Consider the following 27,472-nt stretch of genomic DNA (forward strand, 5'->3'; position numbering starts at 1 on the left):
CAGGATGAGCAGCGGTTTATCAGCTGACAGGCGCCCTGAAGTGAAGTTTATTAATATGAGAAAGGAAGCTGAACCTTCATTGCCCCTGACTTGGATTTGCCCAGAGCAAAACTGACCATGTTGGCTTTTACCTCCCTATTAGCCCGACGAGCTATCTTACTTAGATGGAAGGATCCAGCCCCCCCCCCCCCCCCCCCCCCCCCCCATTCACACTGGCTTAGAGACATCATGTCTTGTATGAATTTAGAGGAGATCCGTTTTACTATCAGGGGGAAAGCGAGTAAATTCTATAAAGTGCGGCGCCCCTTCTTGAAATTTTTTAAAAAACTCACTACAATAATTTCTGAGTAGCTCTGCCCCCCCCTCCACCATGTTTTATTTTTTGTTTTGTTTTTTTGTTTGTTTTTTTATTTATTAATTCTTTATGTATGTGTATACGTGTATATTTATTTTTTAAAAACGGTAGTATTTGTTGTTTATTTTATTTATCTATTTTTGACATATCCATTTTTCTTTCCTATTACTACAGCCATATACAGTTATCTCTCTTGTATTGATCATTTTAAATTCTATGCCTGAGAATTGACTGTCAGTTATGTTTGGTGTTGTAAGTGAAGTTGTCACTTGTTGAATTTGGGTGAATGTTGTTTTGCAAAACAAAACTTTTCTTTCCCTGTATAGTTACTGTTTTGTTCATTATTGATAAGCAATAAAAAAGACCTTTGAAAGAAATCAGATGACATTTCATCCCTCTGCCGAAGCTGCAGGATCTGATCTGTAGGAGGATCTGGTCTGTGTTATAAAATTATTTTACTATAAAGCTGGGAATAAGAGTGAAAATTCCTCCTCCTTACTGTGTGAACCATGACCACACAGACATGGAGGTCATGTTGAATCCTTCAGAGTAACTGAGGACGTCATCATCTGTGACGTCCCTCCAGAATAAAGCTCCAGAAATCAGCTCAGAAACCAGAGAAAGCAGAGGCTGCAGAACCTCATAGAGAACCTGTCTGTTTTTAAGGTTCCTTCAGTCTCTCGCTGATCCACTGATAGCTGTCTGAACATTCAGGGGTTCGTCCTCTGCAGACAGGAGCTGCTGTCTGAACATTCAGGGGTTCATCCTCTGCAGACAGGAGCTGCTGTCTGAACATTCAGGGGTTCATCCTCTGCAGACAGGAGCTGCTGTCTGAACATCCAGGGGTTCGTCCTCTGCAGACAGGAGCTGCTGTCTGAACATCCAGGGGTTCGTCCTCTGCAGACAGGAGCTGCTGTCTGCTGGTTCATCTATTTCTCTCCAGGGAGATGGGAGAACAGCAGCTTGCTCCTGCTCCTGCTCCTGCCGAGTCCTCCCACTGTTTGATTTCCACCACTGGTTTAAGAACAAAACTATTATTTTAGTTGATTTCCACAAAAATTCACTTTTTGTTGAAGATGAAATAATTTTGAAAATCTAACCCTGTCACAACCAATTAAAGAAGCCCAACATGTCAGCCATTACCTGAGTGGACTTATTAAGATGAGACAATGAATGTAGACCTGGGAGGGTGATCCTCTGAGATCAGCTGGTTCAATCCACATCCAGGAGTGAGTCTCTGCTGCCCCCTGCTGGTCTGAAAGCTTCATACATGCTGCTGCTGAGGTCTCACTGATACCAGAGTCCACCTTAAAATCACAGTCCACCAGACTTCATTCCACCTTTACAGACATTTATTTCTTTGTGTCACATGAAGACAAAAACAGACGTTTGGTTACAGCAAAGATTCTTAGAATAAAAGTGAAAACATTTCTTCCCCAATCCATAAATTTGTTCACCAAAGAAGGAAAAAAGAACATTTTACTTTTCAGACTGTTAAAACGTGATGAACTCCAGATGAGTCAAAGTGAATCTGTTAGATTGTCTGAGTAGGACGACTTTGGTCTCAGTAGTTTTGACTCTTGACTGAGTTAATAAGTTATCAAACTTGTTGATCATTATTTTCAGATCTTCAAACATTCATGATCATCATCACACTGATTAATGTTAATATTCATTTAGTGCAACATGTTGTTTTTATGGCTTCATCTTCCAACATGTGAAGGTGCTGAAAACAAACAGCAGGGACGGAAAAAAACCCAAACCTCAAACCGAGACCATCAAAATAAAAGACACACTTCTGTTCGCTAGCAGGTATTTAGACAGACGGAGTAAAAGGACGACATTCAAAATAAGAGCCTCCAGCACCCCCCAGACTAGAAGACTGGCTGAGTCAGCTCTCTGGATGGATTCACCTGAGCAGGTGTTTGTGTCACCAGAAGTTATTTTAATCTTTTAATTTAATCTTCACTCAACAAAATCATTTGTCCTCAAAGACGTTTAACTGGTCTCTAAACCTGGACGTGGACTTCAGTGATCAACCAATAAACACCAACAGCATGAACGGACTTTTGAGATATTCAATATACATCAGCAGTGGACAGGAAGTGATGTGTTGACAGGAAGTGATGTGCTGACAGGAAGTGATGTGCTGACAGGAAGTGACCTCACTGTTTGTTCAGTTTGAGAAAGCGCTGTGACTTCTGTCTCGCCATGCGGTGCTGCTTCTGCGCCATCTGAGCGTCTGATATAGCCGCATGTAGCCTCTGTAGGTAACCAAGGTAACCAGGTGAGGGAGGAGCCACACAGAGATACATAAAAACATGCACGTTCACACTGTCACACACACACACACACACACACACACACTCACACACACTCTCACACACACACACACACACTCTCACACACACACACACACACACACACACACACACACACACAGACACACACACACTCACACTCTCTCTCACACACACACACACACACACGCTCACACGTTCACACGCTCACACACACACACTCACACACACACTCACACACACACACACACACATACACACACACGCTCACACGCTCACACACTCACACACACACACTCACACACACACTCACACACACACACACACACACACACACACACACACACACACACACACTCTCACGCACACACACACACACACACACACACTCTCACACACACACACACACACACGCTCACACACACAGACACACACACACACTCACACACACAAACACACACACTCACACTCACACACACACACTCACACACGCTCACACACTCACTCACACACTCACACACACACACTCACACACACTCTCACACACACACACACTCTCACACACACACACACACACACACACACACACACTCTCACACACACACACACACACTCTCACACACACACACACACACACCCTCTGGTACCTGTGCAGTGTTTGGGTCTCTGAGCTGAACGCTCCTCACCGACTCCTGACTCTTTGGCAGCTTCAACTTCTGCTGTTCCTGAAGCAGAGAGACAGACAGGCAGAGAGGTAGACAGGGAGAGAGGCAGAGAGGTAGACAGGCAGAGAGGTAGAGAGGCAGACAGGTAAAGAGGCAGACAGGCAGACAGGCAGACAGGCAGACAGGCAGTGAGCCAGGCAGGCAGAGAGGCAGTAAGGCAGAGAGGCGGACAGGTAGAGAGGCAGACAGGCAGAGAGACAGACAGGCAGACAGGTAGAGAGGCAGAGAGATAGACAGGCAGAGAGACAGACAGGCAGACAGACAGGTAGAGAGGCAGAGAGACAGACAGGCAGACAGGTAGAGAGGCAGAGAGATAGACAGGCAGAGAGACAGACAGGCAGACAGGTAGAGAGGCAGAGAGATAGACAGGCAGAGAGGTAGACAGGCAAAGAAGCAGAGAGGCAGACTGAACTTCATGTCTGCTGGTTCTGGGGGTTTCGATACCTTGCAGTAGATCTTCAGCTCAGATCCCGTCACAGCTGGAGGCTGGTGGAAGTTTTCAAACAAACACTCCCACTCTTTACTGAAATGACTGACGAAGTCGATCTCCTTCACACACAAGACCCTCCTACACACCAACAAACCATAAAAACAGTGTTAAACAGCAGTGAGAACAATAACACGGCTTCTGACGGGGTCTTTTGGGTTCTGATGAGGTCTGATGGTTCTTTGGGGTTCTGAGGAGGTCTAAAGGGTTGTGAGGGTCTGTACCTGTTGGTGATGATGATGTTAGTCTTGCGGTGTCCAGGATACTGACAGTGATCCCTGAACACTTCTCCTTCCATCTGTTTGATCTCTGAACGCTGCAAAGACAAACACATTTGGTTCATGTTTCATGTTTGGAAGGTTTTCAGCTGCAGCATCAGTCATCTGTGACCAGCCTTCAGTTTACTGAGAGACAGGCATACCGCCTGTCTGTCTGTCTGTCTGTCTGCCTGCCTGCCTCTATCTGTCTGTCTGTCTGTCTGTATCTATCTGTCTGTCTGTCTGTCTGTCTGTATCTATCTGTCTGTCTGTCTGTATCTATCTGTCTGTCTGTCTGTCTGTATCTGTCTGTCTGTCTGCCTCTATCTGTCTGTCTGTATCTATCTGTCTGTCTGTATCTAACTGTCTGTATCTATCTGTCTGTCTGTCTGTCTGTCTGTCTGTCTCTCTGTCTTTATCTACCTGTCTGTCTTTATCTGTCTCTCTGTCTTCATCTGCCTGTCTGTCTTTACCTGTCTCTCTGTCTTTATCTGCCTGTCTGTCTTTATCTGTCTCTCTGTCTTTACCTGCCTGTCTGTCTTCATCTGTCTCTCTGTCTTCATCTGTCTGTCTGTCTTTACCTGTCTCTCTGTCTTTATCTGCCTGTCTGTCTTTACCTGCCTGTCTGTCTTCATCTGTCTCTCTGTCTTTATCTACCTGTCTGTCTTTACCTGCCTGTCTGTCTTTATCTGTCTCTCTCGGCCCTTCTGTCCTTTTCATTGTGTGTCATGAGGCCTGCAGCAGTCAGGACGTCTCCATGTTTCACAGTGTAAGTTACAATCAGAGCAGTCAATCAATCAATCAATCCATCAATCAATCAATCAACATTTAGAAGTGATTGTCATTCAAACGCAGCCTGGTTGTGCTTATGTGAACAGATGGAAGTTAGAGGAAGGACACTTTTCGATATCTGTATTTTCTACTTAACTAAACACTGCGGTTGTAGTCCTTCCCAAACCCCACTCCCTATCTGGAAATCCAGTGCATTGACTGAAACAGCTGGTCTGTTGAATCCACGCTGACTACGACTTTCTGCTGTCAGAACCAGCGGTCTGAGATTACACGTCATTTGATGAGCCAGAGGAAATAAAGTAAACCCTGACAGTAAAAAGACACAGAGGATTCCAGAGTGACAGACGTCTAACATGTCTGAGGAGTGTTTTTATTCTGTGACACAGAAATGCTCTGGATCAGAAACCAGAATAAACTGTCTGACTCGACATTAAACAATACTGAAAATAATTAAGATTGAGACTTAAACTGCACAAGCATCTCCAGCCCACGTTTGTCTGCTGGTGGACTGAAGTTACTTTATAGAACCGAAGGGTTGAATCCACCAGCTGTGGTCTAACATGCAACTTGATCCCATGATGGATTTTCTCTCTATTCCTTTACACTTTTACTCCCTCCGTAGATTCAGCCCCTGTTTGTGGCTGAAATTACAAAAACAAAAGCAGTTTGCAGACCTATGAAAGGACAGGTGTGCATAAGGAGTGTAGTTTTATTAAACATCAGCTTTGAACGTTTCAGACGTCACACACTCTGTTACTGTTCACACACACAGTTAAAGCTCAACAGAGAGGTCATGCTCAAACACTGACGCTTAGCTCTGAACATACAAAGAATACGTCATCACAAAGACAAACAGTAAATATCTTATATTCATATACAAGTTTAGAATGAAATCAAAGATGATGCTACAGTCTTTTACAAAAATATTGCCAACATCTACGGGAGAAAACTTTATAGTAAAATAATTTTATACTGCCTGTTCTCATTTTGGATAGTTCAATTATAATAATTATAAACAAACTATTATACAAACTATTGTTTATAAATGGTTTTAAACAGAAATAAAAAAAACTACTTCTGTACTTCAGAAATAAAAAGCAGAAATGTTTCTTCTAAGTAATAAAACTGAGAGCTGAGTGTAAACTTGTTTGAGGTATGAGAGAAATATTAGATTCAGCATGCTTAGAAACCTGAATTATCTCACCACAATATTCATAGATTATCATGTATGTATATTACAATGTTCATAGATGAAAGGATAGTTAACAATATTTACAGGATGAGAAAATGAATCATTCAACACCAAACTTGTCTGATAAAGAACGACTTTAGTTTATAGTCTTTAAAAGCACTTGAATGTTGATCCACCCAAACCCTGTTTAGTCCTCGTCAGGCTGCATGTGACACAAACAAAAGCAGAAGAGGAAGAAGAGGAGGAAGAAGAACTGGTTAGAAGCAGAAAAGGTAAGAACTCAGAGACAGTCCATAGAGACCAACTTCAGCTTATCATGAAAACATACTGGTCTTAAAGGGCAACAAATTCCGGCTTTGCCTCGGACTAGTTTATTCTCACTACTGTACCCCCACCCAACTATACTTATTCATCTCTGTACCTCACTTCACAATGTGCAATACTTTGTAATATCTCCCCCTTATTTTTTATATTCCCCCTATGTATATTATATTGTTTCGATTTTGATACTTCCTCTATCTTCACTGCACACAACATCTCCTCTTGTCTGCTGTAACGTTGTAAAGTCATGGCACGAATAAAGGAATATTTTATCTTATCTTTTTGTACCCCAAACCAACAAAAACCTTTACTCCAACTCCTGTACCCAAACCCGGCTCCTGTACCCAAACCTGACTCCTGTACCCAAACCCGACTCCTGTACCCAAACCCGACTCCTGTACCCAAACCCGACTCCTGTACCCAAACCCGACAACTGTACCCAAACCCGACTCCTGTACCCAAACCCGACTCCTGTAGCCAAACCCGACTCCTATACCCAAACCCAACAACTGTACCCAAACCCGACTCCTGTACCCAAACCCGACTCCTGTACCCAACCCGACTCCTGTACCCAAACCCGACTCCTGTACCCAAACCCGACTCCTGTACCCAAACCCGACAACTGTACCCAAACCCGACAACTGTACCCAAACCCGACTCCTGTACCCAACCCGACTCCTGTACCCAAACCAGACTCCTGTACCCAAACCCGACTCCTGTACCCAAACCAGACTAATGTACCCAAACCAGACAACTGTACCCAAACCCGACAACTGTACCCAAACCAGACTCCTGTACCCAAACCCGACTCCTGTACCCAAACCAGACTAATGTACCCAAACCAGACTCCTGTACCCAACCCAACTCCTGCACCCAAACCCAACAACTGTACCCAAACCCGACTCCTGTACCCAAACCCGGCTCCTGTACCCAAACCCGACTCCTGTACCCAAACCCGACAACTGTACCCAAACCCGACAACTGTACCCAAACCCGACTCCTGTACCCAACTCGACTCCTGTACCCAAACCAGACTCCTGTACCCAAACCCGACTCCTGTACCCAAACCAGACTAATGTACCCAAACCAGACTCCTGTACCCAACCCGACTCCTGTACCCAAACCCGGCTCCTGTACCCAAACCTGACTCCTGTACCCAAACCAGACTCCTGTACCCAAACCAGACTAATGTACCCAAACCAGACTCCTGTACCCAACCCGACTCCTGTACCCAACCCGACTCCTGTACCCAAACCAGACTCCTGTACCCAAACCCGACTCCTGTACCCAAACCAGACTAATGTACCCAAACCAGACTCCTGAGGCTCCAACCTCCTTAGCCGAACATGATTATTGTGCCTTGTACTATACTCAACACCTGGACCTTGATGACGCTGTCAGTGTGTCTTGCTCTTAAGAATCAAAATAATATTTTAACCACTTGAGTTCTGAGTTGTGGAGTGTTGATGAATGCAGAAACTAATGATTACAAAGGTAAACTAAATATTCGGTTTTCCAACAGCAGAACAGTGATGCTGTTACATTTACTTTTTTATTTTACAGATGTTTCCCTGTTCAGTGTCGGCTTACGTTTGTTTGACCGTTGTTTCTGATTGGTCAGTTAAACTGTGTATGGGAAGACTGAGGAGTGATGAAGAGTGAGGAGTGATGAAGAATGAGGAGTGAACCAGGGAAATGTGGACAGTCTGTAGATGGACAGAGTTTTGTCTCAGGAAGTGACAAAATGTTTTAGGAACAGTAAAAGAGTCAAAGCGATCGAACCTGGAAAAGGTCGAAACCCTGAGACTCCGTCAGGTCGTACGGTCGGATGATCCCGTCCTCCCTGATCAGGCGCACCGGCCGCAGTTTGGTCACTTCCTCTGTCGACTCCGCGGCTCTGACATCACACACACACACACACACACACACACACACACACACACACAGATTACACCTCCAGTTGAGTGATGTTATTTGCTCCTGCTGTGAACCCAAACATCATATCAGAGTCCAAACATGTTAAATTAACGTGTGTCCTGCCAGTGACTTACTGAGTCTCATTAACGTTCACATGAAGCCACTAACAGTGAAATAAAACAGGAAGAATCTGATTAGAAAGGTTTGTATCTTTGTCTGAGTAACATACTTCATTTCAACTCCTGATGAGCTGATTTAATTAGAATAATAATAAGCGTGTGTGCGTGTGTGGCCAGAGCTGAAGCTCATTCACAGTGAAGCAGCTTTAGTACACGATGCTGTTAGATGCTTCTGTCACGTGGGATATCTCACCTTTCATGACCTCTACAGTGACAGCGTGAAACAGTAACGTTCAACAGGTTATCATGAACAACTGATGTGTCACATGACAGATGGATCCTCCACAAAGAGGAGGAAGAGGAGGAGGATGAAGATCACTGAGGCAGCAGAAATGTTTCAGGAACAGAAGCAGGCTGTCGAGGCCACGACAGACTTACTAAAATATGATTGAATGTGTTGTCTGTTCGATTCGCTCATGAAGCGGCCCATGAGATAAAGACTGATAATATCGAAGTTGAAATATTCTAAAATTTGAATGGTTTTGAAAGTCTTCATAAATCTTCACCAGTAAAACTGTATGTGGAGGCTTTTACAGTACTAATATTTACTAGTATTAACCAATTAGAAGTTATTTCTAACTAATTCCAGCTATTTACTAATATCTACACAAATTGAAATATATGTATTATATGTAAGTACTTAAATGTATTGTACTAGTGCTTACAATATTCTAATGTCCTATTTACATGTACCTACAAGTATTTACTAATTTACAGGTCCTTTCAATTATTTACATGAATTTTCAGATACGTATTAGTATTTCTAATACAGACTATGTAGATGTTCTGCAGATGTAATATGGCAGTATTGACTAGTATTAACATGTAGTTACAGTATTTGTTATTTTATTCTTTATTACAAATACTTGCAACAATTTACATGCCCATACTAGTATATACTAGAAATTACATTTGCACATAGAGTATTTTTTTGAATTCACATATATTTTCAGATATTTACATGCATTTCAAAGTATTTATACTTAGTTATACATACTTTGTAGTATTTTTGGATATTTAGAAGTAGTAATGTTTTCACTCTGATAATGTTTTCACCAAATCCCCAAAAACAAATAGAGAAATACAGGCCTGGCAGAGCCATGTGACAATTCAGTCAGCCAATCGCTGACGAGACAGTAGGTGATGCTGGAATCATGAAGCTTCACGAAGCTTCTTGTAAATGTCTGTGTGGATCTGCACTGAGCACAGGATTATGGGTAGCACACCACAACAACGCATGTGGTTGGTAAAGTTTATCCAGACTCACGGCAGAGATGGAGGGATGGACAGGAAGAAGAAAAGCCACCATGAGGGGGTCAAACTGTTTGGGAACTTGGTTGGTTGTCACAGAAAGTAAAGTGGACGTTTTGTTTGAATACTCAGGTCACATCAGTGAAAGGCTCCAAATACATCATGTGACCGCTGCCCCATCCATCTGCAGGGCTGGTGACTCTCCTCAGGGGCGTGGCCTCGTCGCCATCAATGCTGCAGCAAGCTCAGGGGGCGGGGCTACTAGCAGTGTTAGAGTAATGGCCGATGTGAATATGAATCAGTTGAGAGAACGATGAATGAAGCAACACGATGCAGTGACTTACCATCCGTCTGCTGCAACTCGACAACAACATGCAAAAACAGGGGAGTGCTGCACGCTGAAGCTCAACTCCTTCATCGCACCTGGACTAAAGCTTTCATCTCTTGCCGTAATTCTACTGAGCAGCAACGTATCCCTGAACCCCTGCCATACGCTAACAGACTCCACGAGCAGTGATGAAGGAGCTCAGCTTCAACATGTTCAAAGTGAAATACTCACACACACACACGACAAGAAAAGAAAGAACAAAACTCCACGAAATAACACGAGACAGAAAACAAAAGCAGAAAATGTAAAAATTAGTGAGCAGACAAGAAGTAGAACAGAGGAGAAGCACACAGACGACACAGGAAGTCCTTCACTGAGCAAAATACTGGAAACAAACTACAAGTAAGAAAACTACCAGAAAGTCCAAACACACACTGGAGTGAAGTAAGGTGACAGCAGCTACCTCTGGATGCCCTGGAAGGTGCTACTGGCCATGTCCACGATGCCGCCTGTCGGCCGGGCGACCACGCCCACCAGACCCTTCCCAATGCCCTTAAAGAAACCTGCTGCACCCTCCTTCTTTGCACCTGAAGGTCAGACCGTTTAAACACATATCAGATCTGTAGAAACACTGAGGCGACACCAACATCATGTTTAACCCGTGAGTTTCAGAACAACACTTACCCTCTACAGGTTTGGTAACGATGCCAGTAACTCCTCCCACGACTCCCTGCAGGAACACAAACTATTACTTGACCTCACATCAGCTGATGAAGTCGTCGGCTGGACATGAACGAGTCTTTCTGTACCTTCAGCAGTCCCTTTCCTCCTTTTGCCAGACTCTCCCCGAAGTCTTTGGGCGTCCGGTTCATCTCCTCCCGGCGTTTCTGTTGGTACTCTTTATCCATGGTGATGGCTGCCAGGCCTTTACCCACCGACCCCGTGATCCTGGAGACCATACCTGCAGCGCCACCTTCAGGACACCGGGAGGAGGACACAGTCAGCTGGTGACACCGAGCACTCTAGTAGTCAGATATTAAAGGAGCCCTCCACAGATTTACCATCACAATCCACCAACTGTGTAAGACTCAGATGGACACTTAAAACTACAGATAGCATCTCTTTATTTCACACATTCTGCTTATGTTTCAGAACCTGGCACCCACATTACCCATAATACAGTTCTCAGACTGAAAATAGACTGGTGGGTGATCTGCTCACATCACTTCTTTCTAACTTTTTACTGAGCCTTTTACCCTGAAAAACTTGTAGTCTTCAACCATTGCTGACTCAGGTGAGGACATCTATCAGACTTCACAGAGCTGGAGACACTGAAGGCCTCATAATACCTTTAAATACCGTCAGTAGCTACTTTTTGTAGATTTGCACTATTCACCTGTGTACATTTTGTATATCTGCACTTTATTTTATTCTTGTACATTTTTTAATTTTGTATTTTTTGTACATTTGCATTATATTTTGTATATTTGCATTTATTTTATTTTTTAACTTAATTTCTAATTTCCTTTACTTTGACTGGGTTTTCTCACTGTAAATTTTTCTGAAAGTAGCTGTTGTGTATATGTGTATTTCCCCTTTGGGGGATGAATAAAGGTGCATCATAATCATTTTATTCTTAATCTTAAAACGTGGAGAGAAGAGTTCCCACAACTCAAAGCAATGATTTAAAATCCAAACTGGCCTTAAAATATCTAAGTCCTAAAAATATTAAAAGAAGGAAATAAACCAACTCTCTGGTCATCATGAACATTTTTATGTAAAAGAAATGATTGTGTAAACAGAGCGGTAAAAGCAGCAGCTCTGTTTGGATCCTGGTCTTACCAACAGTGTGACCCAGCAGGCTGCGGACTCCGATTACAAAACCTTCAGCAAACTCCTCCGGACCCTGAACAGCCCCCTGGTGGACACACAGCAGTCAGCGTTATTACAACAGGGCTCTACCCCTGACTCTAACCCTAACCCTAACTTAAACCTGGCCATTCCAGTCAGTCCAGGTAAAAACTGTCTACTTATCAAACGACACAGGGCTCACGTGTCTGGTCGGTCGGTCGATCTGATTTCCATCCCTGACTTGTAGTTGTTTGTATTTTGTGTTCAAACGAGCACAGTTGTCAGTAAACGTCCCAGTTTGACTTCCCAATAACCTGCATGTTCTCTTCTACAATCAAAAATGCATCAACAGTTTTTCATCATGTCTGCTGATCATCTGCACTGGAGCACTTAAAACCTGGCGCCACAAAGACCGGATGGTGAAACACAGCTAATGAGCTACCAAAGTCTTTGTGGTGAGTTTAGGTCTCTGTGTGTGTGTGTGCTGTGTTACCTGGAAAGGTTCATAGAAGAAGGCCTCAACTCCCTCAGACAGACCTCGGATCAGTCCAAATGGGTTTCCCAGGACGTCCAAACCAAGAACCAGAACATACATCTGCTTCAAGAACTGCAGGCAGAAACAACATGGCCACCTTACATCAGAGAGAAACTACAGAAAAGTCCAAAATGGGCCTGCTATAGAAGAGAAATGAAATAAGAGATTTATCTGAACATTGGAACTTGTACATGGATGGAAACTCTCAGTTGTTTATTCCAGTAAACATTAAAGCGACAGATCCACAGACATCAGACAAGTTGGGAGGAGGAGGATCATTTGATCACAAACACATTCTGTGGAAATACCAGAAAGTGACAATAATGAGAGCTACATCATTTCTGAGAAGAGTGTGAGACCACAGATGTTTGGTTAAAATCCTGCTCATGTTACCATATGAAGAGACCACACACCCGAACATGAGCAGACCTGAAGGACTGAGTCTATAAACGTGGTGAGGACCAAAGGTGTAGGCTGGTGCAGCCCCCCCGCTGTGTTCAGTGTTTCTGTGGGAAACAACGTTACCTGTTCACTATAGTGTCGCACCACGGCCCACATCAGCATCTCTCTGCGGTAAAACTGGTACTTCACCTCAAAGAAGGCCAGTCTGACAGAGATAGAGGAACACAGAAGACATCACAGCAGACAAGGAGGACTTTTACTTTGAAGGGTCAAAATATATATAAATAGGTAAAATGTTTCCTCTTCCTGTGGCTGCAGAACCTTAAAATGAAGTTTGATTAATTCACAGAGTGATCTCGGATGCTGTGTTAAACTGATGAACTGATGACTGAGCAGAACCGCAGGGCCTTTACGGCCCAGAATGCATCTCTCTACAACAGAACAACAGGAAGTGTCTCACTTGAAGATGAGGTCGTCCACGTCAGTCAGCGTGGCTCCAATACTTTTCAGCAACAGGTTGAAAGACTGTATGGCCGCAGTCTCCGGAGCCGAGTCCTCGCTGCTGGAGCCCAGAGACAGACTGAGATGGAGCTGAGACACAAAATATGAAATATTAAATATGAAACTAAACTGACGTCCTCCCGTTGACCTGAAAGATGGACTTTTGTCACATGACCTGACCCTGAGTTCAGGTCTGACATCAGTATTTGGGGCATTAATGAAAATAGCAGTTTTAAGGTTTAAAGGACGACTAGTTTGACCTTTGTCTCACCTTGATGGGCGAGATGTGGAAATGTTCGAAGAAGCTGAGTCCGGATGCGTCGGTGAGCGACGCCTCCATCAGTTCAGCCTGCAGCAGCTGCAGATCTCTGTCGATGAGCCGCGACTGAAATACAAAGACCATGTGACCATGTGACCTCTGACATCAACCCTGGGAGCTGAACAGTCAGTCTGCTGTCTGTCGCTCTACCTTCTGTCTGTCGGCCTGGGGGTCAGCAGCAGGAGTGAACAGGGCCAAGATGGCTCCCAAGAAACCCTGGTCGACCTTCACTGCCATCTCCTGAACCAGAGCCATGAAATACCTGAAGGACACACAAATGATGATAGCACTGAGTCCCTCAGTCAGCCAACATCAGATATTCACAAGGATGTCCCGTCCTTAGATTCTCAGGTAGAGAAAACAGCTGCTGCTGAACATCAGGTGCCTGATTTACCTGGAGACCCTTCATGTGGTCTGAGACTTAACCACCAACGTATGAAAACAGACTGAAACCGGCTCAAATGGTCTCAGGAGACATCAGCCATCATCACCTCCTTCAGGGGCTGGGGGGCTGCTGGACAGAACACATCTGGTGACGCTGACCTGTAAACATCTGTCTGAGGACCTGTTACCTCCAAAGTCTCAAAGTGTTCAGGTGTCTGACATGGTGGATGGCCATAAGGCTGAAGGTCTGGTGTGGTTGGTGAGGAGACTCCTGGAGCAGCAGGAGGACTGAAGGACTGCAGCCTCTGTGGCTGCTGAAGGAAAAACTCCACTCTTTTGAAGTCAGGGACGTTGTGACAAACTCTCAGAGGATTCAGGACTGAGTCCAGACTGCTGACCAGGATGGTGGAGGGTGGACTGACAGGTCCTCCTTACAGGAGACAGAGCTGGAGGGCTTGGCCATCTCTCAAGTGGACATCCCTGGGGGCTTAAAACGCTCTCTGGTGTTAGCTGCTGGGATCAGATTCATCCTGAGACGCTGAGGCTCTGAACTCTGACAGATTGCTTTGTTTGATGCATCCTCAGTATCTCATGGAGGTTGGGGGCTGTAGCTGTGGACCAACAGGTCTCAGGGTGGAAGGCAGTCTTTGACTGTATGACTGAAGGGCGCAGTGGTGCCCAGGTTTACCACTGACGACCGGAGAGTGAGCTCAGCCCTCAGAGCGGCCCTCTGCTCAGCTGAACCTCACATTCAGAAGGACTGATGGAGGGCTGACGGAGAAGGCTCAGAAGAGAGGAGCAGGACCAGCAGACTGAGGAGCAGCTTCCTTCCAGAAGGTGTTAGACTGTTGAACTCTGGTGGTGCTCTGTTTGCTCTGTTGTGTGACATTAAAGATCCTTGAATCTTTGAATAAACCAGTGAACTGATCCCAGTCTGAGGCCATAAACCAGTGAACTGATCTTAGTCTGAGGCCATAAACCAGTGAACTGATCTTAGTCTGAGACTATATACCAGTGGACTGATCCCGGTCTAACCCCATAAACCAGTGAACTGATCCCGGTCTGAGGCCATAAACCAGTGAACTGATCCCAGTCTGAGGCCATAAACCAGTGGACTGATCTCAGTCTGAGACTATATACCAGTGGACTGATCCCAGTCTGAGGCCATAAACCAGTGAAGATCCCAGTCTGAGGCCATAAATCAGTGAACTGATCCCAGTCTGAGACTATATACCAGAGGACTGATCCCAGTCTGAGGCCATAAACCAGAGGACTGATCCCAGTCTGAGGCCATAAACCAGTGGACTGATCCCAGTCTGAGGCCGTAAACCAGAGGACTGATCCCAGTCTGAGGCCATAAACCAGAGGACTGATCTCAGTCTGAGACTATATACCAGTGGACTGATCTCAGTCTGAGACTATATACCAGTGGACTGATCTCAATCTGAGACTATATACCAGTGAACTGATCCCAGTCTGAGGCCATAAATCAGTGAACTGATCCCAGTCTGAGACTATATACCAGAGGACTGATCCCAGTCTGAGGCCATAAACCAGAGGACTGATCCCAGTCTGAGGCCATAAACCAGTGGACTGATCCCAGTCTGAGGCCGTAAACCAGAGGACTGATCCCAGTCTGAGGCCATAAACCAGAGGACTGATCTCAGTCTGAGACTATATACCAGTGGACTGATCTCAGTCTGAGACTATATACCAGTGGACTGATCTCAGTCTGAGACTATATACCAGTGGACTGATCATAGTCTGAGACTGTATACCAGTGGACTGATCCCAGTCTGAGACTATATACCAGTGGACTGATCATAGTCTGAGACTATATACCAGTGGACTGATCTCAGTCTGAGACTATATACCAGTGGACTGATCTCAGTCTGAGACTATATACCAGTGGACTGATCATAGTCTGAGACTATATACCAGTGGACTGATCCCGGTCCAACCCCATAAACCAGTGAACTGATCTCAGTCTGAGACTATATACCAGTGGACTGATCTCAGTCTGAGGCCATAAACCAGTGGACTGATCCCGGTCTAACCCCATAAACCAGTGGACTGATCTCAGTATGAGACTAAATACCAGTGGACTGATCTCAGTCTGAGACTATATACCAGTGGACTGATCTCAGTCTGAGACTATATACCAGTGGACTGATCTCAGTATGAGACTAAATACCAGTGGACTGATCTCAGTCTGAGACTATATACCAGTGGACTGATCTCAGTCTGAGACTATATACCAGTGGACTGATCTCAGTTTGAGACTATATACCAGTGGACTGATCCCAGTCTAACCCCATAAACCAGTGAACTGATCCCAGTCTGACCTCGTAAACCAGTGAACTGATCCCAGTCTGACCTCGTAAACCAGTGGACTGATGCCAATCTGACTTCATAAACCAGTGGACTGGCTGCAAGCATCTCCTAGCAACCAAAGTCATCACTGGCTTAAGCCAGTGAATCTTACAGTGGTTCCCATTCATGTTAACCTGGTTTACCTTCACATTAAACAGGTTTACCCTTGTGATAAACTGGTTTACCTTCATGTTAAACTGATTTACCTTCATGATAAACTGGTTTACCCTCATGTTAAACTGATTTACCTTCATGATAAATTGGTTTACCCTCATGTTAAACTGGTTTACCTTCATGATAAATTGGTTTACCCTCATGTTAAACTGATTTACCTTCATGATAAATTGGTTTACCCTCATGTTAAACTGGTTTACCTTCATGATAAATTGGTTTACCCTCATGTTAAACTGGTTTACCTTCATGATAAATTGGTTTACCCTCATGTTAAACTGGTTAACTTCATGATAAATTGGTTTACCCTCATGATAAACTGGTTGTTACTTACTTGAATTGCATGACACTGCTGTGCTGGTTGAACCTGGTGATGATGGACAAGTCAATGAACGGCTTCGGCTCTGTAGAGACAAAACACACAGTTAATAACACAGTGTTAATGACTCGGAGTTAATGATGCTTATGGTGTGTTTCCATCAAATGCGAGGCACATTTTTCATAAGCAAAAAAAAAGAAGTGAATAGACACGAGAAGACGCAAAATCGCAAGACAGTGCCGGCTTGAGTAAAAATTTCTCCTGTCAGAGAGCTCCGGTTTCCCACAGAGACGGCTTCAGTGAACACATCCTGGAGGTGAATCTCAGCACCGACGACTGTCCTGTCAGTGAATCAAACATGGACCGACCCCAGATGGAGTCTGAAGGCTACAGTGAGACGGGCAGGAGAGGAGAGAGCTGGAGAAAAGCCAGCGAGAAAGTCGAACTTCCTCTTAAACTCTGAAAATGTGTCTGTTACTGATTCTAGCTTTCGGTTGTACTTTCCTGTAAAGCTAGTTAGCATAAACACTAGCCCCAGTGATCAAACTTGTTTGAGTAAAGTAAGGCGAGTAGTGGCTTTGCGTTTGGTGGAAACACACCTTTCGAGTTAATGACTGTAAGAGTTTATCTGGTGCTACCTGGTGCTTACCTGGTGTTTATCTGGTGCTACCTAGTGTTACCTAGTGTTTACCTGGTATAACCTGCTGTTACCCGGTGCTACCTAGTGTTACATAATGTTTACCTGGCGTTACCTGTTGTTTACCTGGTATAACCTGCTGTTACCTGGTGCTACCTAGTGTTACATAGTGTTTACCTGGCGTTACCTGGTGTTTACCTGGTATAACCTGCTGTTACCTGGTGCTACCTAGTGTTTACCTGGCGTTACCTGGCGTTACCTGGTGTTTACCTGGTATAACCTGCTGTTTACCTGGCGTTACCTGGTGTTTACCTGGTATAACCTGCTGTTACCTGGTGCTACCTAGTGTTTACCTGGTGTTTCCCGGTGTTTACCTGGTTTAACCTGGTGTTACCTAGTGTTTACCTGGTGTTACCCGGTGTTTACCTGGTATAACCTGGTGTTACCCAGTGTTTACTTGGTTACCCGGTGTTTACCTGGTGCTATCTGGTGCTACCTGGTGTTTACCTGCTGTTACCTGTTGCTACCTGCTGTTTCCTGGTGTTGTCTGATTCTACCTGGTATTGTTTGTATACCAGTTAATTTTAAAAACCTTTCCTGTAGTCTGTAGGTTTTGTTGATATGTTGACAGAGTGACAGTGAGTTTTCTGACGATTAGCGAGGCTTGGTACAGGTGAGTAAAAGCACTGGAGAGCAGCTTGCTCAGGTTAGTTTAGGAGGTTGCTGTGGTTTGTGAGGAAGAGGAAGATCCAGAGGTGACCAGGTAGGAATAAAGATGGAGAAGCAAGTAAAGAAGATGACCCACCTGAGTCCAGAGCGATGGACTTTGGAGGAGGAACAGGATGGAAGACTATGGGGAAGATGGCACCTGGCAGCTGGTTATCAACCTGCAGACGGAACCCATGTCAGTGTACAGGTGAGTCACACAGGTGAGTCATAATGGTAGTGTGTGTGTGTGTTACCTGCAGCCAGTGCAGCTGTGCCCTCAAGCTGCGCTGGTGCAGCGACTGTTTGAACTCCACCTGGATCCCAGACAGGAAGTTCCTCCTCACCGGGCAAGAAAACGGCTGATGCATCATCATGGTGGCTCCGCTCAGGTTCACCTGGCGACCAGTGACATCACACAGGGCACTCATCTCATTGGATGACCAACATCTGTTATCGGGGTCTCGGTGTCTATATCCCGTCACTATGGGGGGTCTGTGTGTCTGTCAGTAAGGGGGGGTCTGTGTGTCTGTCAGTAAGGGGGGGACTGTGTGTCCGTCAATAAGGGGGGGACTGTGTGTCCGTCAGTAAGGGGGGGTCTGTGTGTCCGTCAATAAGGGGGGGACTGTGTGTCCGTCAGTAAGGGGGGGTCTGTGTGTCCGTCAGTAAGGGGGGAACCTGTGTGTCCGTCAGTAAGGGGGGGTCTGTGTGTCCGTCAGTAAGGGAGGGTCTGTGTGTCCGTCAGTAAGGGAGGGACTGTGTGTCCGCCAGTAAGGGGGGAACCTGTGTGTCCGTCAGTAAGGGGGGGACTGTGTGTCCGTCAGTAAGGGGGGGACTGTGTGTCCGTCAGTAAGGGGGGGTCTGTGTGTCAGTCAGTAAGGGGGGGTCTGTGTGTCAGTAAGTAAGGGGGGGTCTGTGTGTCAGTAAGTAAGGGGGGGACTGTGTGTCAGTCAGTATGTCAGTGTGGACTTCTGACCTCAAGGCCCGTCTCTAGTCTGGTCCAGCCCCCCTCGGTCTTCCTGCCCTGCTGACTCTGGTAGGTTTTCTCCAGCAGGGTGATGTTCTTCTGACTGAACGGCTTCCAGCGACTCTTTGGCCTCATCTCCCAAACCACACCTGAACTGGAACACAGAACCACACCTGAACTGGAACACAGAACCACACCTGAACTACAAACACTTACCTCATTTTACTTTATCTGTGCTATGTTCACTTGGTGGTGTGCTGGTGTTACCTGGTGGTGTGCTAATGTTATCTGGTGGTGTGCTAGTGTTACCTGGTGGTGTGCTAATGTTACCTGGTGGTGTGTTAATGTTACCTGGTGGTGTGCTAATGTTACCTGGTGGTGTGCTGGTGTTACCTGGTGGTGTGCTAATGTTACCTGGTGGTGTGTTAATGTTACCTGGTGGTGTGCTAATGTTACCTGGTGGTGTGTTAATGTTACCTGGTGGTGTGCTAATGTTACCTGGTGGTGTGCTGGTGTTACCTGGTGGTGTGCTAATGTTACCTGGTGGTGTGCTAATGTTACCTGGTGGTGTGCTGGTGTTACCTGGTGGTGTGCTGGTGTTACCTGGTGGTGTGCTAATGTTACCTGGTGGTGTGCTGGTGTTACCTGGTGGTGTGGTGTGCTAATGTTACCTGGTGGTGTGCTAATGTTACCTGGTGGTGTGCTAATGTTACCTGGTGGTGTGCTGGTGTTACCTGGTGGTGTGCTAATGTTACCTGGTGGTGTGCTGGTGTTACCTGGTGGTGTGCTAATGTTACCTGGTGGTGTGCTGGTGTTACCTGGTGGTGTGCTGGTGTTACCTGGTGGTGTGCTAATGTTACCTGGTGGTGTGCTGGTGTTACCTGGTGGTGTGCTGGTGTTACCTGGTGGTGTGCTAATGTTACCTGGTGGTCAGTGTTGGTCAAGTTACTTGGAAATAGTAATAAGTTACTGATTACTGATTACTTCTCCAAGAAAGTAATCCAGTTACTTTACTGATTACTTACTTTTAAAAGTAATTAGGTACTTTAATTATTTTACTTAGTTACTTTTCAAAAACATGATGCACAACCTGAATACACTATAAAACAATAGACCTTTCAGCCTAATTCTATTCTTTCTGCATATTCCATTATATAAAATTGAATCAAATGAAACTGTCTTTTTTAAAACTTGTTTTATCAGTTTCAGTCTTTTAACTTTATGCACATAAACTTATGCACATTGCATCACTAAGTCCTGTCGCTCTCAAGTCTATTTTCACCTGTTTAGCAGGAGAGGGGAACTGGATGTGGTAGCCGCAGCGGGCATGTCGGTGGGGGGAACCGGGGGTTTCTCAGCGAGTTTGACATTCCCGTGCCGGCTAGCTAGGTGCTTAGTTAAATTTGAGGTGGAATTTTTTGATGTGGATAAAAGTTTTCTTCCCACTTCCCAATATTTTTGTCACCTTTTAACGAGTCAAACTCAAAGTAATGCTGGTACTTCCAACCATTAAACGCTGTATGTTCCTGCTCTCTCCCGCGCTCCATGTTGTCTCTTGTTCTTCACTTCACTTGTCTGTTGTTTACCACTGACGTCGCGCCGCTAATATGTTATTGTCACGACGTTATTGTCTCACAAAACAAAATCACGATTTAGTAACGCAGTAGCGCAGTAACGCAGCCTGAAAGTAACAGTAATCTAATTACTGTTTTTGCAATTGTAATCCCTTACTTTACTCGTTACTTGAAAAAAGTAATTAGATTACAGTAACGCGTTACTTCTAACGCGTTACTGCCCATCAGTGCTGGTGGTGTACTAATGTTACCTGGTGGTGTGCTGGTGTTACCTGGTGATGCCAATGTAAGCGATCTCATGCCGGCTGATGTTGTTGATCAGGGACAGGCCGAGGTTTTGCAGCGACACTTTAACTTCTTGCTGGAACTGCTCAAGCTCTTCAGCTTGCCGAGCCTTTGTCACCACAGCGACATCCTCAGTGAACAGCAGCACACGCTGGCGTCCGTCCAGGAAGGAAACCCAGTGGACCTGAGACAAGCTGTCGTAGGAGAACTGACCAACGTCGTCCTGGACCAAAGAGCAGAGGCAGACTAGCAGTCAGAGGAGGACCGTGGGACTCTCAGCTTGTTTTACTTGTTCGTGGGGACCGAACACCAGGGGCGCTGTGCTGGTCCCCATAAACCATCTAAATGAGTTCCAGAGAGCGCCTGATGTGTTGATGTGTGGTACTGTGCTTAATATGATGATATGACTCTAACTGGTCCAACACTGAGATGTTTAAATTAAAACCAAAGAATAAGAAATCAGAAAACAGATGTTGGATGGTTTCTGACCTTCAGCAGGTCCAGTTCTCCACAATACTCCATGCAGCTCCAGCTGAGTATTCGAATGCCAGACGGGTCATCCCACGCAAACCGCCGCGCCTCGCCAGGTTTCAGCTGGTGGACCGCCACCGAGCCACTGAGCAGGAAAAAGAGAGAGAGACTGAATTTCCAGAGGATCAACCAAAAAAGTAAAAGCATGTCTGTCAATTAACAAGTGAACCAGCGCTTGTTTCTCAGCATGTGATAGAGTGTGTGAGCAGCTAATGACAACAGTGGTAACTGTGTACATACCTTAAAGTCATATAACTCATTATGTTAATCTGCTGATCTTTGTTAAAACAGCTTCTTAGAGCAGTTATTCAATCTTTTTTAAGTGTGTTTGAAAAATGGGTGTGTTTGCTAGAAGGGGTTTGTGTTATTTGCACCTTGTGAAACCAAAATTATTGTGTTATATGTAATAGGCAATCCCAGTTGGAGCACTTGTTACTACTTCAATGCGTCTGTATGCACAGCTGAATGGAGCACAGCCTGAAAGGAAAGTCTGAGCAGCATTTGGCTGACTGCCTGATACTTAGTGCAGTCACTTCAGGCACACTGTGCCTACTACCGAATGCTATTAGTACGATTTCTGCAGGTGAACCCAATTAGTGGAGGGCTTCTATACGATGTTGTGCACCCCAAGCGAATCTGACTGGGGAATGTGGATAGACTCGCTGGTACCCTTATCTGCCAACCACCTCCAGAGCCGAGAAATCAATGGATGGCTTATGTATAAAAGAGGGAGGCACAAATGTTTAGTGTGATTCCAGAATCGACTCGGGTTTATTGGTGCTGCTGCTGGAGAGAACACAATAAGCTCTTTTCCACCAGAGCCTGGTCAAGGTAAGAGGAGGCACTGTGTCACTGACTGTCCTCACAAAGACAGAAACACAACAATGTGTGTGTACCTCTGGCTGTAGCTGATGGTGACCCAGGATGTATGTGTGTGTGTGTGTGTGTGTGTGTGTGTGTGTGTGTGTGTGTGTGTGTGTGTGTGTGTGTGTGTGTGTGTGTGTGTGTGTGTGTGTACCTCTGGCTGTAGCTGATGGTGACCCAGGATGTATGTGTGTGTGTGTGTGTGTGTGTGTGTGTGTGTACCTCTGGCTGTAGCTGATGGTGACCCAGGATGTATGTGTGTGTGTGTGTGTGTGTGTGTGTGTGTACCTCTGGCTGTAGCTGATGGTGACCCAGGATGTGTGTGTGTGTGTGTGTGTGTGTGTGTACCTCTGGCTGTAGCTGATGGTGACCCAGGATGTGTGTGTGTGTGTGTGTGTACCTCTGGCTGTAGCTGATGGTGACCCAGGATGTGTGTGTGTGTGTGTACCTCTGGCTGTAGCTGATGGTGACCCAGGATGTGTGTGTGTGTGTGTGTGTGTGTGTGTGTGTGTGTGTGTGTGTGTGTGTGTGTGTACCTCTGGCTGTAGCTGATGGTGACCCAGGATGTGTGTGTGTGTGTGTACCTCTGGCTGTAGCTGATGGTGACCCAGGATGTGTGTGTGTGTGTGTGTGTGTACCTCTGGCTGTAGCTGATGGTGACCCAGGATGTATGTGTGTGTGTGTGTGTGTGTGTGTGTGTGTACCTCTGGCTGTAGCTGATGGTGACCCAGGGTGTATGTGTGTGTGTGTGTGTGTACCTCTGGCTGTAGCTGATGGTGACCCAGGGTGTATGTGTGTGTGTGTGTGTGTGTGTGTGTACCTCTGGCTGTAGCTGATGGTGACCCAGGATGTGTGTGTGTGTGTGTGTGTACCTCTGGCTGTAGCTGATGGTGACCCAGGATGTGTGTGTGTGTGTGTACCTCTGGCTGTAGCTGATGGTGACCCAGGATGTGTGTGTGTGTGTGTACCTCTGGCTGTAGCTGATGGTGACCCAGGATGTGTGTGTGTGTGTGTGTGTGTGTACCTCTGGCTGTAGCTGATGGTGACCCAGGATGTATGTGTGTGTGTGTGTGTGTGTGTGTGTGTACCTCTGGCTGTAGCTGATGGTGACCCAGGATGTGTGTGTGTGTGTGTGTGTGTACCTCTGGCTGTAGCTGATGGTGACCCAGGGTGTATGTGTGTGTGTGTGTGTGTGTGTGTGTACCTCTGGCTGTAGCTGATGGTGACCCAGGATGTATGTGTGTGTGTGTGTGTGTGTGTGTGTGTGTGTGTGTGTGTGTGTGTGTACCTCTGGCTGTAGCTGATGGTGACCCAGGGTGTGTGGTTGAGCAGCAGAGCAGGAGCTGCTCCATCATAATAATCATTGAAGCTGATGACGGTGGAAACATCAGAGATGTTGACGTCCACGATGATCCCACCGCACTGAAAACACACACACACACACACCTGTAATAATGTACCAGGCTCTCAGAGTCAGATCAGTCATGTGATTGGTCAGCTGAGATACTGACCATGTCGAGGCTCAGCAGGGTGCCGTTGTCCTGCCGGTTAAAGAAGAAGAACTTGGAGGTGGACTCAGATCCGACCACACGGACACACAACTTCCCGGCACTGTTCTCCGGCCACAGAGGGAGGCACTGCAACGCAACAACAACATGCCGACAAGAAAGCAACAATATTTCTGGTGGCCATAAAACAACACAACAACTATATAACAGTGATAAAACAGGACTCCTGGAATGACTCTCCTCCTCTGGACATTATCGGCCCTCAGCCTGAACCTGATCACATACCCCCAATGTGGCTCCACCTGGTGGTTGGAGGAGTGAATAGAAACAGAAACATGGAGGAGGACGAGGCTCCTTCACAGCAGCCCATTGGAGTTTCTGATCAGTAAACCAGTCCTGTCAGCTCATCAGAACCATCTTTGGAAAACTGCAGTACCCATGAGCCTCAGTGGCTGTTACTATGGTGATGCATCATATTCACAAACTTGACTATGCACCAAAAGAAAATGAGCTGATTTAAGTGTCTGAATTTATCAAAGATCAGTTTCTAATGTCATCGCTGACTGGACAGTTCTCACAGCAATGCCCTCTGGGAGTTGTAGTTGGCTGTTCTAGTTATTGCGGACTGGCTGGATGAGCGGGAGTCACACTGACCTCGGTGGAGGAGATGTAGTGCCACCTGGTGGAGGTCTGGCTGGTGACCTCGCCCACCTCCAGCTCATAGGACGACTTGTTGACCAGCGTGTAGAACGGACTCATGGTGACGATCCTGGTCAGGTTAAAGCTGCTCATCTGGATGCTGACACCCACCTGGACACAAACACAAAGCTCAACACTGAAGAGTCTGATTGAGACTGAAGTATCCTGTGTTCATCAATCAGTCTGACCTTTATTTTCTAACTAATCAATCCCTGATTTGGTCTGTAAAAGAACATCTATCACAATGAAAAGTGACCCATCTTATTCTGTATATTCACCTCAGTACCACTGGAGTCTAAAACCGGCAAACATTCATCTGAAAAGCTAAAATAAACGACCAAACTATGAATCTTTCATTTAAAACTGCTGTCTTTGCTTTACTCACGAGGAAGTCCATGCTGTTGGCGGGACAGCGAACGCAGCCGTAACTTCCCACAGTGTCAAGAGAGAAACCATCAGACCAGGAGCTGGTGGAGACACACAGCTGGAGCTGCAACCGACAAACAGCAACACACGCTGGTCAGAACGGGTAACACACTGAAACCATGTGATCAGAGTAGAGGGGGGGCTTTAGTCTTCACGTACAAACACTTTGATCAAACACACGAATACCAAACTTTGGTGAGACCTAATATAAAGTCTGCGGTACAAACATGATAAAAACCAGAGAAAGCAGTTCTCGTCTAATTTGGATTTCTATGAAATGAATGTTCTTTGTCTTAAAGTATCTGTTCAGCGTAGAAAACTAATGAAGTCCAAACCAAAAAGGACTTCACGTGGAAAGTGTGGATAAAGTGTCGATGTGACCGAGTTTGTGCTGATGGGGCACAAGAGGGTGGGACACAGAACATGGCCGTCCTCAGACACACACCTGCCCAGGCGGCATCCTCACCTTGCTTTTGCTGAAGAGGTTCTTCTTCCTGAAGGAGAACAAGACGATGTCTCGGAGGTCCGCCGGGTGTTTGACGCTGACGTCCTCGGCTCGGTACTGCAGCACCCGGGACGTCTTGTTGATGATCCAGTACGGGCTGAAGAGCGACAGCAGTAGGCGGCTCGCCATTCTCGTCACGTGGACGCTCACATCCACCGTCATGTTGGTGTCCGAGTCACAGATCAAACCCACCGTCAGGAACTCCGGCATCTCCTGCTGGACACTGACGTGTCCGTGCCAGTTGCGGCCCTGATACCTCACCAGCACCAGAGACACAACCTCACCAGAGACTCTGGCGTTCAGCAGCTCTGATGTGCCGCCTTCCTCGAGCTCATAAGAGTCTGCTGAGCTCTGTGGAGAAAGACCACGTTATCAGTCAATCAATCATCAATCAATCTTTATCTCTACAGCGCCAGTTCATAGCAGCGTTCTGAGATTAGTTCAGAGATTAGATTAGGACACAGTGGAGAAAGAACTCCCCTTTAATGGGGGAAACTCCCCTTTAACGGGAAGAAACCTGGAACAGAACCAGGCTCAGATGTGGGTGGCTTTCTGTCAGGGAGAGAGAGAGAGAGAGACAGAGAGAGGGAGAGAGAGAGAGACAGAGAGACAGAGAGAGGGAGAGAGAGAGGGACAGAGAGAGAGACAGAGAGAGAGAGAGAGAGAGACAGAGAGAGAGACAGAGAGAGAGAGAGACAGAGAGACAGAGAGAGGGAGAGAGAGAGACAGAGGGACAGAGAGAGAGACAGAGAGAGAGAGACAGAGAGAGAGGGAGAGAGAGAGAGAGAGAGAGACAGAGAGACAGAGAGAGAGACAGAGAGAGAGACAGAGAGAGAGAGACAGAGAGAGAGGGAGAGAGAGAGAGAGACAGAGGGACAGAGAGAGAGAGACAGAGAGAGAGAGAGAGAGAGAGACAGAGAGAGAGAGAGACAGAGAGAGAGAGAGAGAGAGACAGAGAGAGAGAGAGAGGGACAGAGAGAGAGACAGAGAGAGGGACAGAGAGAGAGACAGAGAGAGGGACAGAGAGAGAGACGGAGAGAGACAGAGAGAGAGAGAGACAGAGAGAGAGAGAGACAGAGAGGGAGAGAGACAGAGAGAGAGAGAGAGAGAGACAGAGAGAGAGAGAGAGGGACAGAGAGAGCGACAGAGAGAGAGAGAGAGAGAGAGACAGAGAGAGACAGAGAGAGAGAGAGAGAGAGACAGAGAGAGAGAGAGAGGGACAGAGAGAGAGAGAGAGAGAGAGAGAGAGAGACAGACAGAGGGACAGAGAGAGAGACGGAGAGAGACAGAGAGAGAGAGAGAGAGACAGAGAGAGAGAGAGACAGAGAGGGAGAGAGACAGAGAGAGCGACAGAGAGAGACAGAGAGAGAGAGAGAGAGAGAGAGGGACAGAGAGAGAGAGAGAGAGAGGGAGAGAGACAGAGAGAGAGAGAGAGGGGGAGAGAGAGGGAGAGAGAGAGAGGGAGAGAGACAGAGAGAGAGAGAGAGAGAGAGAGGGACAGAGAGAGAGAGAGACAGACAGAGAGAGAGACAGAGAGAGAGACAGACAGAGACAGAGAGAGAGACAGACAGAGGGACAGAGAGAGAGACGGAGAGAGACAGAGAGAGAGAGAGAGGGACAGAGAGAGAGACAGAGAGAGGGACAGAGAGAGACAGACAGAGAGAGAGAGAGAGGGACAGAGAGAGAGACAGAGAGAGAGAGAGAGACAGACAGAGAGAGAGACAGAGAGAGAGAGAGAGACAGACAGAGAGAGAGACAGAGAGAGAGACAGACAGAGAGAGAGAGAGAGGGACAGAGAGAGAGAGACAGAGA

At 46.2% G+C, this 27,472-nt stretch overlaps 1 protein-coding gene across 1 annotated transcript in view; it reads right to left on the minus strand.

The window, feature by feature from the left end:
- Positions 1-1,699: 1,699 nt before the first annotated feature.
- The window catches only part of vps13c (vacuolar protein sorting 13 homolog C), an 80,156-nt gene continuing 54,383 nt past the window's right edge, over positions 1,700-27,472 (minus strand). Inside the window, exons 60-84 of the mRNA XM_070835974.1 lie at positions 25,622-26,011; positions 25,115-25,219; positions 24,685-24,840; positions 24,034-24,159; positions 23,811-23,944; positions 21,617-21,743; positions 21,115-21,350; positions 19,278-19,422; positions 18,559-18,699; positions 18,402-18,483; positions 16,975-17,044; positions 13,863-13,974; positions 13,665-13,778; positions 13,353-13,483; positions 13,016-13,097; positions 12,449-12,562; positions 11,947-12,022; positions 10,914-11,077; positions 10,789-10,834; positions 10,568-10,691; positions 8,212-8,326; positions 4,092-4,183; positions 3,825-3,948; positions 3,303-3,380; positions 1,700-2,619 (exon numbers count right to left, since the gene is read on the minus strand). Of these exons, the coding sequence (XP_070692075.1) occupies positions 2,521-2,619; positions 3,303-3,380; positions 3,825-3,948; positions 4,092-4,183; positions 8,212-8,326; positions 10,568-10,691; positions 10,789-10,834; positions 10,914-11,077; positions 11,947-12,022; positions 12,449-12,562; positions 13,016-13,097; positions 13,353-13,483; positions 13,665-13,778; positions 13,863-13,974; positions 16,975-17,044; positions 18,402-18,483; positions 18,559-18,699; positions 19,278-19,422; positions 21,115-21,350; positions 21,617-21,743; positions 23,811-23,944; positions 24,034-24,159; positions 24,685-24,840; positions 25,115-25,219; positions 25,622-26,011 (3,183 nt within the window). The 3' untranslated portion in view covers positions 1,700-2,520. The remainder of the gene's footprint in view (positions 2,620-3,302; positions 3,381-3,824; positions 3,949-4,091; positions 4,184-8,211; positions 8,327-10,567; positions 10,692-10,788; positions 10,835-10,913; positions 11,078-11,946; positions 12,023-12,448; positions 12,563-13,015; positions 13,098-13,352; positions 13,484-13,664; positions 13,779-13,862; positions 13,975-16,974; positions 17,045-18,401; positions 18,484-18,558; positions 18,700-19,277; positions 19,423-21,114; positions 21,351-21,616; positions 21,744-23,810; positions 23,945-24,033; positions 24,160-24,684; positions 24,841-25,114; positions 25,220-25,621; positions 26,012-27,472) is intronic.

The sequence above is a fragment of the Pempheris klunzingeri genome, chromosome 1, assembly GCF_042242105.1.
Source record: "Pempheris klunzingeri isolate RE-2024b chromosome 1, fPemKlu1.hap1, whole genome shotgun sequence".
Taxonomy (NCBI): Eukaryota; Metazoa; Chordata; class Actinopteri; order Acropomatiformes; family Pempheridae; genus Pempheris; species Pempheris klunzingeri.